This window comes from Schistocerca americana, chromosome 2 (genome assembly GCF_021461395.2).
Source record: "Schistocerca americana isolate TAMUIC-IGC-003095 chromosome 2, iqSchAmer2.1, whole genome shotgun sequence".
NCBI lineage: Eukaryota > Metazoa > Arthropoda > Insecta > Orthoptera > Acrididae > Schistocerca > Schistocerca americana.
This window is the reverse complement of record NC_060120.1, coordinates 606,179,601-606,200,281: the sequence shown is the minus strand read 5'-3', so window position 1 is coordinate 606,200,281 and position 20,681 is coordinate 606,179,601. Positions and strand designations below refer to the sequence as shown.

At 46.0% G+C, this 20,681-nt stretch overlaps 1 protein-coding gene across 1 annotated transcript in view; it reads right to left on the bottom strand.

Annotated features, from left to right (window-relative positions):
• The window catches only part of LOC124594242 (dynein axonemal heavy chain 8-like), a 619,801-nt gene extending 611,581 nt beyond the window's left edge, over window positions 1–8,220 (bottom strand). The window contains exon 1 of the mRNA XM_047132606.1: window positions 8,122–8,220. Coding sequence (XP_046988562.1) covers window positions 8,122–8,220 — 99 coding nt within the window. The remainder of the gene's footprint in view (window positions 1–8,121) is intronic.
• Between the last annotated feature and the right edge of the window lie 12,461 nt (window positions 8,221–20,681).

Here is a 20,681-nt window from a genome sequence, read left to right as displayed (position 1 = left end):
CTCGTGCAAGGCACCATACGGGCACGGAGTACAAGGTGTGTTCAAAAAGAAACCGAACTTTTGAAATAGCGCGCCAACCAGCAGAGAGAGCGGGCTGGGCTACTGAGCGCACCTATCGGCAGGTTTAGACAACAAATAGCCATTTGCCTAGTGTCATGTCACTTGGACAATTAACAAGCGAACCACAGCCGCTGAAGTAAGCACATGTACTGCCGGATTAGTGCAACGAAGGAGCTTGAAGAACGGGTGTGTGTGAAATTCTGCTACAAACTTGGCAAAGCTTTGGCAGAGACATTTCAAATGCTAGCCAAGAATATGGAGAGGACGGTATGAGTCGCAAGCAGTGCTACGAGTGGTTTAAACGTTTTCAACAGGCAGAATGTCGGTCTGTGACGATTGCAAGTCCGGACGTCCTTCCACATCAACAGATGATGGCCTTGTGGATAGCGTTCGTGCTGTGATTCGCGGAAATCGTCGTTTAACTGTTCGGGAAGTTGCTGAGGAGATGGGCATCAGTGTAGGATCATGCCACGAAATTTTGAGTGGAAAACTTGAGATGCATAATGTCAGTGCAAGATTCGTACCGCGTTTGTTGACTGAAGATCGGAAACAGGCCCGTGCTGAAATGTGCGAGGAACTGCTTGCCCCTGTTAATGACAATGAAAACTCTCTTAAGAACATCATAACAGGCGATGAGAAGTGGGTGTACGGCTATGATGTTGAAACGAAGATGTAGTCGTCACAGTGGGCGGGCAAAGGGTCACCTCAGCCAAAAAAAGCACCCATAAATCGGTCAAATATAGTGGGGATGTTGGTTGTGTTTTGTGACTACAAGGGCATTATCCATCATGAATTTGTGCCACATGATCAGATGGTAAACGAGGAAGTATACCAGGGAACCGTCGTGCACATGAGGGATACTGTGCGCAGGAAGAGGTCTGAATTGTGGGAAAACCAGAGTTGGATGTTGCATAATGACAAAGCGCCAGCTCACACGTCACTCCTTGTGTGCGGCTATCTAGCAAAACACTACATTCCCGTTGCGTCCAATTCATCGTATTCGCTGGACCTAGCCTCAGCAGACTTTTTCCTGTTTCCCAAACTGAAAAACACGTTGAAAAGGACGTCGTTTCCAAACTATGTAGGGGATACAGAACAATGCGACGAGAAATCTGCCCGCTGTCCCACAAAATGTGTTCCAGGAGGGGTTCCAAAACTGAAAGAAACGATGAGAGCGGTGTATTGCTAGTAGAGGGGACTATTTTGAAGGGGACGGTGCTTAAAATGTTTTACAATAAGCAATAAAGCTGATACAGTAAAAGTTCGGTTTCTTTTTGAACGCACCTCATATCGTACACTGGCTCAAATCATGTACACCCCTTCATGACGATCAGGTTTCCTGACGAAAGTGGTATTTTTCAGTAAGATAACGCGCTATGTCACAAGGCCAGTAGTGTGATGGAGCGGTTCGAGGAACACAGTGGCGAGTTCCAGTTGATGTGCTGGCCCCTCCAACTCGCCACATCTGAACCCAATTGAACACATTTGTGATGTGAATGAACATGACGTCAGAGCTCGTCGCCCCCTCCCCGGAATTTACGGGAATTATGTGATTTGTGTGTGCAGATGTGGTGCCAACTCGCTCCAGCGACCTGCAAAGGCCTAATTACTTCCATGTCACGACGCGTGCCCGGGCCAGAGGTGGACGTACTGGCTATTAGGTACGTGGTCATAATGTTCTGGCTGACCAGTGTGTCGATACAGGGGTTGTATAAAAATATGGAAGTACAACGTAAAAATGCATTCTTGAACATAAATGTAAAAGACAATTGTTCCATGGATGTCAGAGACGCGTTCCCTAGCTGTGATGGTGTAGGGTTTGCACCGGCAGATGGTTCCTAGTGCTGTCTGCTGTTACCAACAGCACAGTTCTGGAGTCTTCTTCCGTTCGCTGGCATAGCATTATCAGGACAGTCTGCTGCGCTCTTTTTCTATTGACCATTCTATCGACAGAGTTCTTTGGGAGGGTGCACAACCCCAGGTGCGTGCCCAGGGACGACGTATGTGGCCCTGTGGAGAGGCTGGCCGCCCTTTCCTTAGGCGTCTGTGCCATTCTCTATCGTTCCATGATCTCTGGCCTGAACGGAGATAGCACAGACAAAACTCACACCTGCATATATTTTTTATGGTTTGCGCCTATGGGACACTTGAAACAGATGTAGCTACGGTATCTGGTGATGAGTTCGTTATGGACGGTATGATTCGCAGCAACTCGTCGTGTAGTGGCTGACAACCTAACAGTTAAAGCATTGCGGGTTTTCCCTCTTGGTCCACATGTCCTCCATCACTATAATAATTACTTTATGCATGTAACATGCCAGATAACACAAATGTCGAGAATATCTCTCGCTACAACAAGCATCAGTGTCGTCTCTTTGTGCTTCTTCAGGTAATGGAGGCATGTGACAGAGCGTAGGCCACATCCATAGTTAGATCCTCTTTGCTACCGTATATGGACCAGGCTATTTCTGTGCGGCAGGCTCTGGAATATAACCTCCAGTAGCTGTCTTCAGAGGACGAAAAAGTATAGAACGAGATCTTAAATTCGTCTCCTGAGCCTAACGGAGAAGGTCTCACAGTCGATGAGCTGTTTGAGCTGCTACAGAAGAGTCGAAGAAAAAAAGATCCCTGAGTGCTGTAGTGGACCTGGAGCATGTGCTCAGCGAGTCAACCAATGACCAGTGTTGTCACAGCCCCAAAGACAACTATTGTTTTAACTGCAGCCATTTGTGTTTTGCAGCTGAAAGCTGGAAACAGCACTGCCAGCTGTCAGGGATCTTCCTTCACTGTCTCTACTATAGTACAGCTAAAGTAGATATTAGAATTTGATAACCACTGGTGGGGGGTTTTGCTTCCTTCGCTAGCTCCTCAGCTTCCATCTTGAGAGCTTGGAATTTGTAAGCTCTGCTGGCGATACAGTAAAAATAAGTTCCCAATTTGCCGTCCCCTTAACCTGCATAACAGCATCCCCATCTGGCGCAGGTTTCGCCCTCTTCTCCCTTAGCGAACTTGGCGTACTTGCAGTTGTAATAGCCGCCGACCTCTTGTAAACTGACATGGTTCCCAATGTGGAAGGTATTGAAAGAACCTCGTCATGAGATTCGGGCAGCAGTAAATCAAGCAGTTTAGGTTCCATGGTGAAATCCGTCTCGCTGTCTGTTTACATAACAGGATTCGTCATAGAGGTCCGGCTGACTGCGACAGACGACCAGCAGACTCACCGGTTGCCAACTAACCAATCATCCTGCGTGTGAAGCCAAAACTCCATACACAGTGCTTTCATGTACTTCCTCACTCAGCAACATAGCTTACTCGAACGACTGACACTGGGTGCCCAAATAACATACCAAGCGACGTGGCGCAGCGGTTAGCACTCTGGACTCGCATTCGGGAGGACGGTTCAAACCCGTCTCCGGCCATCCTGATTTAGGTTTTCCGTGATTTCACCTAAATCGTCTCAGGCAAATGCCGGGATGGTTCCTTCCCAATCCTTCCATAATCCAAGCTTGTGTTCCGTCTCTCATGACCTCGTTGTCGACGGGACGTTAAACACTAATCTCCTCCTCTTCCCAAATAACATAAGTTATAGCGCACTGCACGCGTTTTGCGTATATGTCATGATCGTAACTGTAAGACTGAATACACCACCAGCAAGCAGTGCCGTCCAAAGCGAAAATTAGAAACTCATATGTACGGCGGGTTGCCATACACTGCGGCCCTCAGCATACTCTATCGTCTTCGAAGAGAGCAAATCGGCAAACAATGGGATTCGACACGGTAATCAATTGATAACCGCTTTCCCGGTTAACAACGTTTACAGCCGTGGGTTTTCCCTGGCCTCATTAATAGTGGAATATAAAAATGAGTTAACAATAGCTTGTTTTATCGAAGAAAAAAGATCACTGAGTGCTGTAGTGGATCTGGAGCAAGTGCTTAGCGAGTCAACCAGTGATCAGTGTTGTCACAGCCCTATAGACGACTACACGAAATGTTCTTCCATGATGCGTGTGATCTAACCCACGTAAGCCATACCGCATTTCCAGAGGACATGTCCTTTCCATACCAATGATCGTGCAGGCAGAAAGATTTACATGCTCACGTGAATATGAGATCTATGCCTGCAGCATTGTAGCTACTGGCAGGGTCTCCAAGCCGGACAGGTCTCAGCGGATGAACATAATGAAGAGTGTCCCACATGTCCCACTCTTCTCACATCTTTCCATAGTCAATTTCCCAGTGTCCTAGGAGCTCAACTACAGGTGTGATGCGATCAACGGTGAGGTGTGTGTAGTATGGGAAGAAGTGCTGTGAACAGTGCCTTAGGAGTACCGGGCAATTTCCCTCAGTAATTTGTCTTACATCAGTGTTTCAACCTTATGTATCCCAGCTCTTGTGGGGCCAAAATGTAGAATACAGGAACCAACTTAATGCTGAAGAACTTGATGTTACCTCAAATACACAAACATCGGGTACTGAATTGATGGACACTGTTTCTACAACTGGATTGGGGGACAGACCAGTCCAAGAAGTGGAAAATGTCGCTGAAAAGTTGGATCAGATCAAGATCAAAGTCGTATCTAGGGCTTGGAGGAGGAACCTTCTAAGAGACAGAGAGTAACGGAAGACAATTAGAAAATCTTGAACTAAGACCTCCAAGAAAATACTCTCTCAGACTGAAAGGGGTAAACAGACCCCGCCCACTTCCAAAACAGGGAGTAAGAAAACGAGGGGGGAGTCGGTTGTTCCCTCTTCCCAGGATAACCAGATTCAGCAAAAGCTGAGGCAGGAAATAGGGTAACAGGTCTATAGTACTGCAGTCTACCTATAGTGCTGCAGTCACAGTTCTTAGGCTGACAGAAATCCAACAAGAATATCCACTTGTTAATACCACCTCGCAGCAGGAGAAGCTAGTTCATGTGGGTCTCTTTGAAAAGACTGGCAGAAGGAAGTAAGGCGTCAAATTCAGGATGGTCTGTCTGGGCAAACGTGCTCTAATCTTTATTTGGGGGGGGGGGGGGGGGGATGCGAACAGTAGACTGGTCGAAGAAGATGGTGCCCAAAATATCTCCTGGGAGGAGGCGAAGCTGCTGGTGAAGACAGCAGGGGAAGTCACGGCGAAAATGTCAATCTGAGTTTCCAAACTATCGAGAAAGTATGGGTACACAACCAGGAAGTCTCGACAGATGACTAGAGGACAGTTAACCGAAAGGTTGCCTCTGACAGCCAAACTCTTGTGTGGAAGGTGGTGAGAAATCCTTGAAGGAGATGCGAAAAGAGACATAAAACTGTATTTAGGGTTCTCGTAGGTTACTTTCAAGCTGATTAAGGACATCAGAAGCGACAATCACGGCAGGCTGACTGCTAGAGATGTCGCAGATAAACACAGCAAGGGGGCAATGGTCACCTTGAGTCGCCTTCTGAGAAGAAAGGAGATGGGCGTGGCCCTGATTCAGGAACTCTTTTTATATAAGAGGGCTGTATCAGACCTCAGAGGATCTGGAGATAAGCTGATTTGCGACAGAAATCGATCTCGAGAACATGCATTTATGTTAAAAATAGATTTTCAGTCTTGCTGGCAGTGAACTTCTATAACAAGTACTTAGTGACCATCAGGACGAAACAGCATGAGAAATGAGCATGAAGGAAATTCTACTGACCTCAAGTTATCTTCTCTACGAGCAAAGTGCTCGTTCTTCCTAGGAGGTGAGGAGGCTGGTAGACAGCTGCTTGCAGCTGAATGAATAACTGCTCGTTGAAACTCCTTCGCAGATTAAAATTGTGTGGTTGACCGCGACTCGCCCTCGGGATCTTTGCCTTTCGCGGGAAAGTGCTCTACCTACTGATCTATCCAAGCCGGTCCTCACATCTTTACTTCCACTAGTACCTCGTGTCCTATTAGCACACATTCCACTGTAGAGGGAGTATTTCATGCTGGGAACATCCCCCAGGCTGTGGCTAAGCCATGTATCCGCAATGTCTTTTCTCCCAGGAGTGCTAGTCTTGCAAGTTTCGCAGTAGAGCTTCTGTGCAGTTTGGGAGGTAGAAGAAGAGATACTGGCGTAAGTAAATCTGTGAGGAGGGGTCTGAGTCATGCGTGGGTGGCTCAGTCGGTAGAGCTCTTAACGCCGAAAAGTAAAGGTCTTGAGTTCGCACCTCGGTCCGGCACACAGTTTTAATTTGTCACTACACTGCAGAGTGAAAAATTCATTCTGAAAACTGATATTTGGTTGCAGTGCTAACGCCCCTAAATGTAGTGGGAAAACAGTGACACCAACATCAGAGGTGAGTAACTACTTGAATTCTTATCAGAGAGAAATCTGAAGATGTTGAACAGGGGAAGAAACCTACCTTCAGGAATAGAAGAAGGGAATAAATAATTGACATAACTTTTGGACCCATACTAATAGATAGTTAGTCGAACAGTTGCATGTGGTGATGGAGGCATCCTCACTTGATCACATGTTTTTCTTATATCCATTTGATATAGAGGAAATGATAGATGAAATGACGTCTGCCATCATGATCTCGTACTTTTCAAAATCTCCAGACACCACGAAGTGCACGAACAGGATTGTACCTTGGTGAAACAATAACCTTGAATTTCAAAGGAAGCAGACAAGAAGACTGTCCAACTTCGCAAGAAGGAAAGGACAGTGGGCAAAATATCGAGGGCGCTTGTCAAATATAATCTTGCTATTAAGCAAGCGAAGCACACATGCTGGAAGATAGTCTGCGCAGAGGTGGAAGGTACAACTGTCGGGGCCAGACTTCACAAAATTCTCATAAGAATATCAACAAATCCAGAAGGTACACTAAGAAAGGAGGATGGAAAGTACGCAAGGACAGAGCATGAAAGGGTGGCTATGCTCCTCAGGACTCAGTCCCTTTAATGCACTCTGGTAGATGATATATACAAAGATTCAGTCCCTGCGAGGTACTGGTTTACAGGCAACAGACGGGAGAACTAAGAATCTGCCAGAAAATGTGTTGACTCAAGAGAATCCAGTGGGCGATGGAAACGTTTCAACTGATTAAGTCACCAGACCCAGATGAAATTATTCCGCCTTTAATGCAACAAGTAGAAGATGGATAAATCAGACTCATATGTAGACTGTTTACAGTCAGTCTAGTAACAGGAGTCAATCCCAACGCTTGGAGGACAATAAAGGTTATTTTCATCCCAAACCCAAGAAGAATTCATCACACCAAGGCTAAGGATTTGAGACCAATCAGTTGGTCCTCCATTCTTTTAAAGACATTAGGAAAACTGGTTAATGTGCACGTTAGTGAAAAGAAGTTAACTGATGTTCCTTCAAATGAAAACCAACACGCGTATCAACCAAGCAAATCATCCAAAACAACACTTGAGCAATTTCTTGTGAAGAAAATTGTTCTCTGCATCTTCTTCGATATTGATTAGAGATGCAGAAGAGTATGGCCTTAAGACCACTATATGGAGGTGGATTCAGACCCTGCTGACAGACTAAAGGCAGGTTGATGTGAAAATGGTTATCAACACCACAAAATAGTGTCCCTATTACTATGGAGAACCAAATGGCGTCTAGCAACGAATCCCGAGCATTTTTATACTGGGACCGTGTCATGCCGCTGCTGTCTGTTGTGAATGGTAATGCCTTCAAATTACTCACGTAACACCCTATGTCGAGGACTCTAGAACTCCCACCAGACTTCAGAAACAGAGTTTCGCGACCATCTGTCATTTGTCGTTACTTTGTTTTGCAATCGTGAAGCTTGTCGGTCTTCACAACTGACAGAAGTATTTAAAACTGTTGTTAATGCGTATTCACATTTGGTGTCACTGCAGAGTCGCTTTCATAAAATCTGTGTAGTAATATCTCCACAATCCACGTATTTCTGAAGAAAACGACATGCATTCAATTCCAAAATACCAACCGTGTTTTTCAATTTCCCGAAAGAATTGTGCTAAGTGGAAATGAAATTAGCTATGTACTATTTTATGTTACATTAGTCTTAAACATTAGCGCATATGGAGAAACAAATAGAGTTACAGTGTGAAAAAGTAAAGCAGCACTAACATACCTCTTTCTCTCTCTGGCTCTCTTGCTCCTTGAGCCAGTTCTTCGCACGTAGATTTCGTTTTCTTGGCACAACATCTCTCCTAAATCTCTTCCTCTCCATTGTGGTCCCCTGTGGAATGAAGAAAAGAGTGCGTCTTGGCAAAAGCAGAAAATACAAAGTTCTCCAGAACAATGTCGAGAAAATTATTGTAGCATACCGCTGACGCTAAGTTCACAATATGTTCATAAGGTCCTACTTATATCCCTGTCCCCTTTTATATTGAAACATGATGCTAAGAAAATAAAAAGAAGCGTCGCAGAGTTCAAACGTCTAATGGCAGAGGCTCTTTCAAAGTTGCAGGACGTCTGTTACAGAATGTAAGAAGCCAGCAGCACATTTTGTATATAAATGCACTGCCTGACCAAAAAAAAAATCCCCCAGACACAAGGTCGGCTGAAATTGTAATTTCAGTCAGTTGCACAGAATTTGCGAATATGTAAATGATTACACTGTTGCAATTCCCAGTCACTGTTAGAGAGACCATCAGAGCACAGTAGTTTTGTTCATGTTTAGTTTTTTTACGAGGGTGCTACGGTATAAATGGTGCATGGACAGCGGCAGATTTTGAATGATAACTGTGAAGGACTCAAATATGATGCGTACTCGTGTGATGAAGCGTTATCAGCAGCTGACATAGTTTGGTCGGTTAATCGAAACCAACAATATCCATATTTGAGGGGCCTGATGTTGGACCGTATGGGAACGTGAAAGCAGGCATACTCGTCGTGAAACTTCCCGTCGACCATTCTGACCACCAAAGGGAGTATCTCCGCATTGTGCGCGAAGCACATCATCGTCCCTTCATATTTGTGCTTTCCAAGTAATGAACAGAGGCAACATTCTGTGCCATCTTGGAACGTTGGTTGAAGGCTGTGTTTAAAGTGGTGCTGTGAACGAGAAGCGTGGACTGCTCTTGAATGGCGTCGCATTGTGTTGAGTGACGCATCGCAGTTCTGAACTACCCTGCATGACTACTGTCGATGAGTGTGGCGGCGACCTAGGGAGAGGTTCCATTCTTTCAATGTTTTGGAAAGGCACGGCGATATTACTGCTGGGGTCATGGTGTGGGAAGCGATCAGGTATAGCTTCAGGTCACGGCTGATTGTGACTGAGGGAATTATGACTGCACAGCAGAAGGTCTCAGACATACTGCGACCTATGTCTTACCTTCAATGTGAAAGTATCGTTGTGCAATTTTTCAACAGTACAATTCCCGTTCACACATGACATGTGTCTCTATGACGTGTCTGTATGATGTTGAGATATTCCTGTGGCCAATCAACATTATTATCGAGATAGTTTCTTCATTTCGCGAAATGGGTGGTATCGAGTTATTAGCTGGGAGACCCCGAGGGACAGTTCAATTTATGACTTCTTCCTTCTTCTCACCTTTCTTTAGTTTTCCTTTCTCAAAGCGTGAAGGTTATGCATTACGTGTATGTTCCTATGACTAAAGCATGTATAGTGCTGTATTTCCATCGTTGAATTGTACTGACCTTCGACTCAGCGCCACTGCATTTAAGTAACAAACGTTATGTAGGACGTAAATAATACTCTTTCTGATTTGTAATTCTTATTTTTGAATGGTTGTCGCTATTCATTAGTCCAAAATACTTATCCCAGCTTCTCATACTAAGGTACATTGTTCTTCCTAGTCAATAAACTACCAGCTCATTTTAACATCATTATTTCTAAACCTGATCTTTTAAAATTCTTCCTCCATTCTAAGAAGTTTCACTTTTTGAATTTGGTAGTCTTGTCGTTTGTTTATAGCTCTTAATTCAGTCCAACGTAACATGGAAGTGCACCTATTGTTTTATGAAACATCACGAGAATTATTTCTGTGTACCGATTTTTAGATGTCCCTTCCTCTTTTATTCGTATTGATACTCTCTCTTCATCCGGTTATACACATGATGAACTCTAACTATTCACGGATTTAGTTTTACTTTCCTTCTGGGCTAGCGTCATGTTATACCATCAGTTTGAGAATCGTGCAAATTGAGAATTTTATTTCCGTGTTTTAACTGCCTTATTACTGTTTTCTGTTTTGGAGATTGGGGTACAGAAAATTCACTTAGAGGAATTTGGGAAACAACCAAAAATTATCTCCTCTCAGTAGGAATGCATTGGTGATGCTGGACGCAAATTGATTTTTAGTGTTTTTGGATTGTCTACATACGAGGGAGGGGCAAATGCATGACGACATCATTTCCCCGTACCCTTCCTCCCTTATCCTTCACCCCTCCCTCTGACGCTCACCCTCCAAATTCCTCTCTCATCCCCCAAATCCTCCCTTACGACAACCATCTCCTAAGCCACGCCCCTTTCTTGAAACTGGGCGAATCAGGGAGTTTCTACGCCAAAACGCACATATTTTGCTCTCCCAATGACAGGCCAGTATTTTACCGTCATAAGAAATGCATTTACCTACCAGAGAGCTTCTTAAATCAGGAATGAGCAATGGCACGATATCGTTCTAGTACAATGGTGATGGCAGCTGCGTAACATTTGCACGTGATTGTCTGCAGAGCATATCCACTGAAGTCCAAAATTAAAGCAACAACCGGAATTTTGGTGCGAGGTCAGATGCCAGTTGCCATGCAGTACTGAGGCGGTGCTATCGTGCCCTTACAGCCAAAAAATGGTTCCCTCTTTCTGATGTTACATGTGGTCGATCCCGCCCTGGTCTTCGGGATAGTTTCGATGTGATCGGTCCCGCCCTGGTCTTCTGGATAGTTTCGATCTCTGTAAACTGTTGCCACATCCGAAAAACAACAGAACAATTCACATTAAGCCATCGGGCCATATCAGTTTGGGACTTTCCTGCTTCCATTCTTCCCATGGCCCCCTACCGCAGAGAGCCTGATAGGCGTCCTCTCAGTGCCATGCTGCACCGTCTGCGACTGGGTAAATAGCGATTGTGGGTGTGGGACTACCCGGCAAACACTATCCTGTTTGACAGGTTCCCTGACGTCATCATTGGAGTGGTTGTCCGTTGAGCAGTACACGGTCGTACGGACATCTGTTGACAGTTTGTATGGTTATATCGTGAATTAGACGCAGGATGAGGAAATAGTGGTTTGTTGCTTTAATTTTGGACACCAGTGTGCTTTGCATGTCTGCACACAGCCAAGTCCATACGTACACTCTCTGAAAGCTATCACATATAGACATGCAGACGAAGACTATTCGGCCTGTTATGGAAGTTCAGACAGGCATGCTAAAACACAAAAAAACAGTGAGATGCAGCTGAGTAGAGGAGGGGCATTCAGTAAGTAATGCAACACATTTATTTCTCGGACAATTTCGATTGATAAAAAGCGGAGTTTGTTGTGGGACATAATAGAATATTCCCGCTTCAGCCCCTATAGTTTCATGAAGTTCCGATAGGTGATGGCGCTATGCTTAACCTTCAAAATGGCGTCTGTAAGCAGGGAGCAGTCACTGAATTTCTTTTGTGGAAAACCAGAGCAGCGCAGGTATTAATAGGCCCTTTCAGAGTGTCTACAGGGCTGTGGCAAAGAATAAAAGCGTGGTGAGTCGTCGGGCGAGACGTCTGTCATTGATGCAACAAGACCGTACAAATCTTCTCGATCTCCCATGTATCAGCCGACCCCACACAGCTGTGACTCCTGCAATGTAGGAACGTGTGGACTGTCATTCGAGGTGATCGACGGATCACACTCAAATATCTCGCTGCACAACTGGACGCCTTTGTTGGTGATGCTTATACACTCGTCCACCAGTTAGACGACTCAAAAGTATTGACCCACTCGGTTACTCGCCGCCTAAAAGACCACAAAGTGCAACAAGAGACTATCTGTGCAGAATTGGATGCACGTTACGAGGCTAATCGTGAGAATGATTTTAAACATCGCCACAGGCCATGAAACATCAGTTCATCACTTCGAACCAGAAACAAAATAGAATTTCCGTGGAGTGGCGCCACGGCACCTCTCCCCCGAATAAATAGTTCGAAGCCGCATCTTCACCCGGTGAAGTCATGGACACAGTCTTCTGGGACTCTGAAGGGGTTATTCTATTTGATGTCCACCTTCACAGTGCAAGATCAACTCCAAAGTGTGTTGTACCACCTTAACAAAATTGAAGAAACGACTTCAGCGTGTTCGTCGCCACAAAAATGCAAACGATCTTCTCCTTCTCCATGCCAGCACAAGGCCTCGTCAAGTTTTCGCACCCGAGAGGAGGTCACAAAACTTCATTGGATTGTTCTTCCTCATCCACCCTGCATCCCGGATCTCGCACGTTCCGACATCCATCTATCTGGTCCAATGCAGGCTGCACTCCATAGGAATCAGTACATGGATGATAGGGAGATTATTGATGCAGCAAGACTTTGGCTCCAGCGTCAACGAGTAGAGTCGCACCATGCGGGCATATGGACCATTTCAGTAAGGTGGCGAAAGGCCGTCGCACTGAACGGAGATTCCGTTGAAAAATAGAATTTTGTAGCCAAAAATAGTGGGAAATAATATGGTGTGTTGGAATCCTGAATAAAACCAACCTGATTTGAGAAAGAAAGCTGTTGCATTACTTACGTAAGACCCCTTGCATTATGGGACGTTACATTTCATTATACATAGAGTGGACAGAAATATGGGAACACCAAAAGCACAGCACATTATCATGTATAATACGCTGTAGTAAACACTTTGGCATTCAAAACAACTTCCAATTGTCTCGGAGTGGATGAATACCGGCCCTACATTATCTTCAAGGGATTCGTATACCATTGGTTCAAATGGCTCTGAGCACTATGGGACTTAACATCTATGGTCATCAGTCCCCTAGAACTTAGAACTACTTAAACCTAACTAACCTAAGGACATCACACAACACCCAGTCATCACGAGGCAGAGAAGATCCCTGACCCCGCCGGGAATCGAACCCGGGAACCCGGGTGTGGAAAGCGAGAACGCTACCGCACGACCACGAGCTGCGGACTCGTATACCATTCTTCCTGCAGAATAGTGCCAAGTTCAGGTAACAATGATGGCAATGGACTGCGATTACGCACAACGATTGCGCACTCTTCTCCCCATAGCAGATCACCAGGGCTGAATAATATTAAGATCTGCTGACAGCGAGGGCCGGGAGAGATGCGACAATACATCCTCGATCACACAAACCCAGTCCTGGACGACGCGATCTGTGTGAGCAGGGGCTCTGTCGTCCTGGAACATAGCATCACCATTGGGGAACAAATTTTGTACCATGGAATGGACCTGATCTGCCAAGCCCATGGAATGCCACGATATGACTGGCCAAATCATCAGTGAACCTCCATCATGTTTCACTACTAGCAGCAAGCAGCCTGCATCGTAGTCTTGGACGGCGTATGCCAGACGTAAACTCGACGAGGAGTTGGAAACAGTATGAAACAAGAATCTTCCGACCAAATTACTTCTGTCCATTGGTTCATAGTCTAGGTTTTATTGGCTTTGGTAGCTCGTTTTCCTGTTATGGACATCTGCATCACTGATGTGTGGTTTTGGAATTCCACCTCGCCCTGGAATTCCCGACTTATGGAGCTCTCTTGACGTTGTTTTGGTGCTTACATGATTTGCGGGTATGGCATTCTGTTCTACAGTGACTTTTGCAGCTGTCGTCCTCATATTTTTCCTCACAATCTTCTTCAGTGGCCGCCTCTCACGTTCAGTCAACACACATTTTCGTCCGCATTGTGATTTACCAGATGACGAACTCACAAAATCGCAGAACACTTTTTTGACATCAACTGACGCTTGCAATGTGTTGAGTATATTGCACGTATGGCGTTCGAGTTCAGATACAACATCGCCACCTGCAGGCTTGGCTGTCAGCTACATCTACGTTCAGGCACACATTTGTCGCTATTTATCCATATTCAATCCCTATACATCTGCAATATACGGATTACAATTACAGTTGCATAATACAGCCATAACATGTAGGCTACAGTTTCATTTCATAATATTTATACGACCAGTAAGTAACAGTTACATTTTCATAATACACTCCTGGAAATTGAAATAAGAACACCGTGAATTCATTGTCCCAGGAAGGGGAAGCTTTATTGACACATTCCTGGGGTCAGATACATCACATGATCACACTGACAGAACCACAGGCACATAGACACAGGCAACAGAGCATGCACAATGTCGGCACTAGTACAGTGTATATCCACCTTTCGCAGCAATGCAGGCTGCTATTCTCCCATGGAGACGATCGTAGAGATGCTGGATGTAGTCCTGTGGAACGGCTTGCCATGCCATTTCCACCTGGTGCCTCAGTTGGACCAGCGTTCGTGCTGGACGTGCAGACCGCGTGAGACGACGCTTCATCCAGTCCCAAACATGCTCAATGGGGGACAGATCCAGAGATCTTGCTGGCCAGGGTAGTTGACTTACACCTTCTAGAGCACATTGGGTGGCACCGGATACATGCGGACGTGCATTGTCCTGTTGGAACAGCAAGTTCCCTTGCCGGTCTAGGAATGGTAGAACGATGGGTTCGATGACGGTTTGGATGTACCGTGCACTATTCAGTGTCCCCTCGACGATCACCAGTGGTGTACGGCCAGTGTAGGAGATCGCTCCCCACACCATGATGCCGGGTGTTGGCCCTGTGTGCCTCGGTCGTATGCAGTCCTGTTTGTGGCGCTCACCTGCACGGCGCCAAACACGCATACGACCGTCATTGGCACCAAGGCAGAAGCGACTCTCATCGCTGAAGACGACACGTCTCCATTCGTCCCTCCATTCACGCCTGTCGCGACACCACTGGAGGCGGGCTGCACGATGTTGGGGCGTGAGCGGAAGACGGCCTAACGGTGTGCGGGACCGTAGCCCAGCTTCATGGAGACGGTTGCGAATGGTCCTCGCCGATACCCCAGGAGCAACAGTGTCCCTAATTTACTGGGAAGTGGCGGTGCGGTCCCCTACGGCACTGCGTAGGATCCTACGGTCTTGGCGTGCATCCGTGCGTCGCTGCGGTCCGGTCCCAGGTCGACGGGCACGTGCACCTTCCGCCGACCACTGGCGACAACATCGATGTACTGTGAAGACCTCACGCCCCACGTGTTGAGCAATTCGGCGGTACGTCCACCCGGCCTCCCGCATGCCCACTATACGCCCTCGCTCAAAGTCCGTCAACTGCACATACGGTTCACGTCCACGCTGTCGCGGCATGCTACCAGTGTTAAAGACTGCGATGGAGCTCCGTATGCCACGGCAAACTGGCTGACACTGACGGCGGCGGTGCACAAATGCTGCGCAGCTAGCGCCATTCGACGGCCAACACCGCGGTTCCTGGTGTGTCCGCTGTGCCGTGCGTGTGATCATTGCTTGTACAGCCCTCTCGCAGTGCCCGGAGCAAGTATGGTGGGTCTGACACACCGGTGTCAATGTGATCTTTTTTCCATTTCCAGGAGTGTATAAGATAAATTGATCACTGATGCTTGGGGTCATTTTTTAGGAACCAGGGCCCGTCAGCAGCTGTGTGAACAACATCTGTTTTAGTGGTAACCTATTGGTTTCAAATGTAAAGTACAGAAATTGTAACCTATGTCTTGTAGACGTAGTACTGAAATTGTAACCTATATGTTGTAGATATAGAAAAAGTGTAAACTGACAATGTAAGCTATATATCGAAGACGCATTATGAAACTGAAATTATAATCTGTATGTTGTAGATACTGTGTCGTGGGCTTATGCTTGCTCTGCCATGAACACACATTCGTCCAAGTTACATGGGTAGCCAGCTTCCTAGAAGACGACCCACAAGGGCTGCCACACTACACACGACCGTCAGACAGCAACTTAAGCGCCGTCAGAGGTCACTGGTTCCATGCACCTCTTTCTTGATGCCCGCTACGAGGCAGTAAGCAGGTCTGATTGTATCCTGGCGCCTGGGGCTGTACTTAGGTATGCCTCTTGGGCCCTGGGAGGCCAGTTCGCTCCAAGTGAGCTTCCCACATAAGACCCGGAAAGCATCTGCATTCCATGTCAGGAACTCACTCGGAGCCGGCTCTACGCTGTTACCCCTGTCTGTGCCAATCTCCACAATGCGGAACCCCCGACGTGGCCTTCCCACCAGAACATGTGGACACAATCACCATAACCGCTCATCAGGCTCCATAATATTTTTTTCTTGATAACTATTGACGTCACTCTGCACTTAAGACTTTGTCGTATCTTCTGAACACTGAATGTGGCTCGTTCTCTCGAATCCTTAACCAAATGTACGTTTGTTATTGACTGTGGACATGTGATATTCTAGCTCAAAATTCTTACAAGCACTGTTCCAAAGGCCCAAGATACTGTGACAGTTTCGCTCACATTAACATTATTTGTGGTCTTTAGTTACACAACAAGTCTTTTGTCTCCTAAGCGTTTCACCATGAACTTGTATGAAGATAGCTACTGACCTTCAGTCTTATGTTCGTTTATCGAGATAACACAGTTAACTTGTTGAAGTTAGTGTGGCATCATAGATCGATTCCACGCCACTGGCATCCCACAATCGGTAATGGCAACACAAGTTTCCGACAGACGCCGATAGTAGTCATGTGGAATCCAGCACCCAATGGAGCACACCTGCTGGGCCATGCCTCCAGCGACTCCATAGCTCAAGCGCCCTCTGCCGCCTCAATAAAGGTTGGTCAGCGACAGCCACAAGGCCCATTCACAACTAGGCATGGCCCAGTGGCAATGAAGTCAATACCATGAAGCAGCGCAGTCGCGGTCCTGTCACTATCGCTAATGCATTAGTTAAGAGAGCCTCACGCTATGATGTTCTTGTTGATATTGCATTAGCTGGACTTTACTGCGGCATGTTCATCTGTAAAGAGTCGTTGAAAGCTTGGAGAAAGCTATAAGCTAAGCAAAGCTTCTGTTTACAGTATTTATTTGTCCGCTAATCGTTTCTACTCCTGACTACGAAGTCTTTCGCGACGGAGTCCTTGCATAAAAAGTTCTCGGTTTACTTTCCGTGTCAAATTGGGATAAAATCCCAAGCTTTCGATGACTACCTCCGTCATCTTCGTCAGGGGTAAAACTGACTGCCGTGGACCGGTGAGGCTTCCGCTTTTATAAGCAGTGGACGGCTTCTCATTGGCTGGATGACGTCACGGTGAATACGGCGCGTACCGAGGTGGCGGCCTCTATGTCCATAGATTTTGTTTGCGCGCTTTACCCAGCGTTGCTTGCAGCGCCATCCATCGCAACAGGCGGAGAACTGCGAGGAATGTATTGTCTCCCTCTGCGCTCTTTCTTTCTCAATTGCGCGCTTTCATGCATTGCTCAGTGCATAAATCGAGTCTCTGTTGAAATTATTTTCAGAGAGTCTAATTTCAACTGCTTCCCTGATGACAGAGTCCCAATAGTTTGAAGCGTGAGCAAGTAGTCTTGTTTCATCGAATAAAATCTTATGTTTATTTAACAAATTGTGCTCAGCCACCGCTGATTTTTCTAGATACTTGTATTTCAGGTGACGCTGATGTTCCACACAGCGATCGGCAACAGTTCTTATAGACTGGCCCATATAATTTTTGTCACACTCGCAAGGACTGCTGTAAATTCCCGGCACTCTCAGGCCGAGATTATCTTTCACGGGTCGCAACATTTCCTTAATCTTCCTGGGTGGCCGGAAGACTGGTCTGATTCCCTGCCGGCTCAGGATTCTGCCGATCTTGCTGGTCGTTGCACCGCAGAATGGTAGCCGCGCGGTGTGTTGGACCTCTTGATCTGTTCGAACAGCGTCCTTCCTAGGTTTTTTCGCCAGAGTAGATCTGATATCACGATCAGAATATCCATTTTTTTCTGAATTCCGTCGTCAGATGGTTAATCTCGGAGCCGAGCTGATCGGGTGGTGAAAACTACGCGCATTTAGATATAAATCTGTATGCGTCGGTTTTCTGTACACAGAATGTCCGAGACGTCCATCTGATTTTCGCTCCGCCAGCACATCTAAGAAGGGTAACTTCCCATCCTTCTCCACCTCCACTTTAAACCTCATGTTCTGATGTATGGCATTCAAATGATCAACAAACTGCTGCAGTGCCTCATTGCCATGTGGCCAGATTGAAAACGTATCGTCAACATGCGCGAAGAAGTAGGATGGACGTAAGGGAGCACTTTTCAACGCTCGTTCTTCGAAATCCTCCAGAAAAAGTTAGCTGTCTTTGCTTCATCATTACTTGTTAATCCTTGTCCTTTCAGAAACTTCTTCAGTGGTCCAAAAACGTGGCAGTCACTAGAGGCGAGGACTCGACTGTATGGTTGGTGGTCCAGAATCTCTCAGTGAAATGCCCAGAGCTTTTTGGCAGTTCTGATTGCCACATTTGGTCTCGCACTGTCGTGGAGCAGAATCACGTTGTCCACATCTAGAATCCCTCGGCGGCCTTCGCCCGGTGGGAGCCCTCAGACGTCACAGTGTGGAACAATAACTGTCGGCATTGATCGTTGTACCTTGTGGCATGAAATCTAGCAGAAGCAGTCCACGGCTATCCCAGAAGGCCGTTAACATCACTTTCACAATAGATGGTGCTGAATTTTTGTCGGAGGCGAACCCAGACGTTTCCGCACCAAGCTCTGCTGCTTGGACTCCGGCGTAAAATGCAGTGTCCCAGTTCATCGCCAGTAACAATGCGGTTCAGGAAACCTTCACCCTCCTTGCAGTACTATTCCAGATGATTCAGTGAAGGCATAATTCACTTGCCTATCATCATGTCATCCAACTGCTTAGACACTCACCAATATGAAACCTGCCAGTACCCTAACACCGTGAACGATATCGTAAGCACTCCCATACAACATGCCAAATTCCCAGGAAATGGCCATGATGTGCACACCCCAATCTGCTTTCACCATTGCATCTCCGACGGCCCATTGTCTTGCAAGACTTCATTGCCTTTGTTGTACTCACAACACACCTCGCCCCACACAGTTCTCAAAGCGAGACAGTTTTCCCCATATGTAGGCTGCATTTCCCTGTAGATCTCGTTGGGCTTTAGGAGAGGACAGAGGAAAGAAGGGACTTGGGTTGGGGAAAGGAAGTTGAACGTGGGTGGGAGAGTGAGAGGGAGGGTAGGGGGTAAAGGAAGGAGGGGAGAGGAACATGATGTCGGCATGTATTTGTAGCTTCCACTGTATGTAGGCAACCAAAAAGCCAAAGGTCAATTTGTAACCAAGATCCCCGTTGTATTCCTACTGTCGTTGTTATTATAGACAAGATAGTAAGAAGATTACGAGTAACCATACAATCGACAACGAAATCATGAGAGATGGAGAATTAGCTCCATTGAGAAAGGAAAACGTCTGTGTCGCTCGAACGGGTATCCAAAAATGTATGAAATAACCACACCCAGGTTGCTCCAGGTACCAAACCAACCGAGGGCACCCGTACTATAGTTTGTAAGTCAGGGGGAGGGAGATATGTTTAATATTTTGAAAGACGAATGGCGACTTGTAAGCAACCACAAAAAGTTCCAATTACGACCAGTTAAAAACCTATGTAACAGCAAATTTTAAAATGTTTTCTTGTAAGAAAAACACCTGACTAAATTCTAGTTTTTACTTTGCCTGAGAGCTAGGAGAGGGGGCTGGGGCTTCCTAGTTCCTGGACATGGGCGCCCAAGAAACCAGCAGTCTTTGATGTAGCGAGCAGATGCAGTTCAGGTCTGATTCACCCTTGGCCAGGGCTGTACCAAGGCCATGGCGAGATAAACCCCACCAACAGCTCAGGCGCAGAGGGACCCCTTCCCCCAAAAAAATATATTTAAGAATTAACTGGGAGAAGTACATGCGGCAGGGCCTGTGAGAACAGCTCTTTCACTAAACCCGAGACTGTTAGTTAATTAGTTAGTTACATGTTCCATGGATCATTTTGCACGATAGATCATAATGATGTGGAACGAGTCATTTTAGATTCACATCAAAATTTAATTTCTACATACAGCTACATTCTGAACATTTCCAAGTTGATTTTTTTTTTTTGTCTCTCTCCATGATTTTTAATGAATCTAAGCACAAATGTGGCTGGGCTAAGTTGTTTTAACAGTTTCAAAATGTGTTTTTCCAATTTAAATTCTCATCAGTATGGACCCCTAAGAGTTTTGAAGTTTCCACAATATTTATTATTTCCTCACCATGTGTTCCACTTATCATTGTTGCAGTACCTCTAGATGTGCAGAATTGAATATGTAGTATCTTTTTAAGGGTGAGACCATTTGCAGAAAACCAGTCAATGATACTTTTAAGAACTCTGTTCACCATTTCTTCTGTTCCTGCATGTATGCTTGGATTGATTACAATACTAGTGTCATCTGCAAAAAGAGCTAATTCTGCTTGTTGTATAATAGACAGAAGATCTTTTACTTACATGAGGAACAGTAGTGGACCTAAGACTGAACCCCATAATCAGTCCCATAAAACATCAATTTATCTAGGAGAATACTGTGATTCACACAGTCAAATGCCTCAGAGAGGTAGTAGAAAATACCAGCTGGGGCTTTT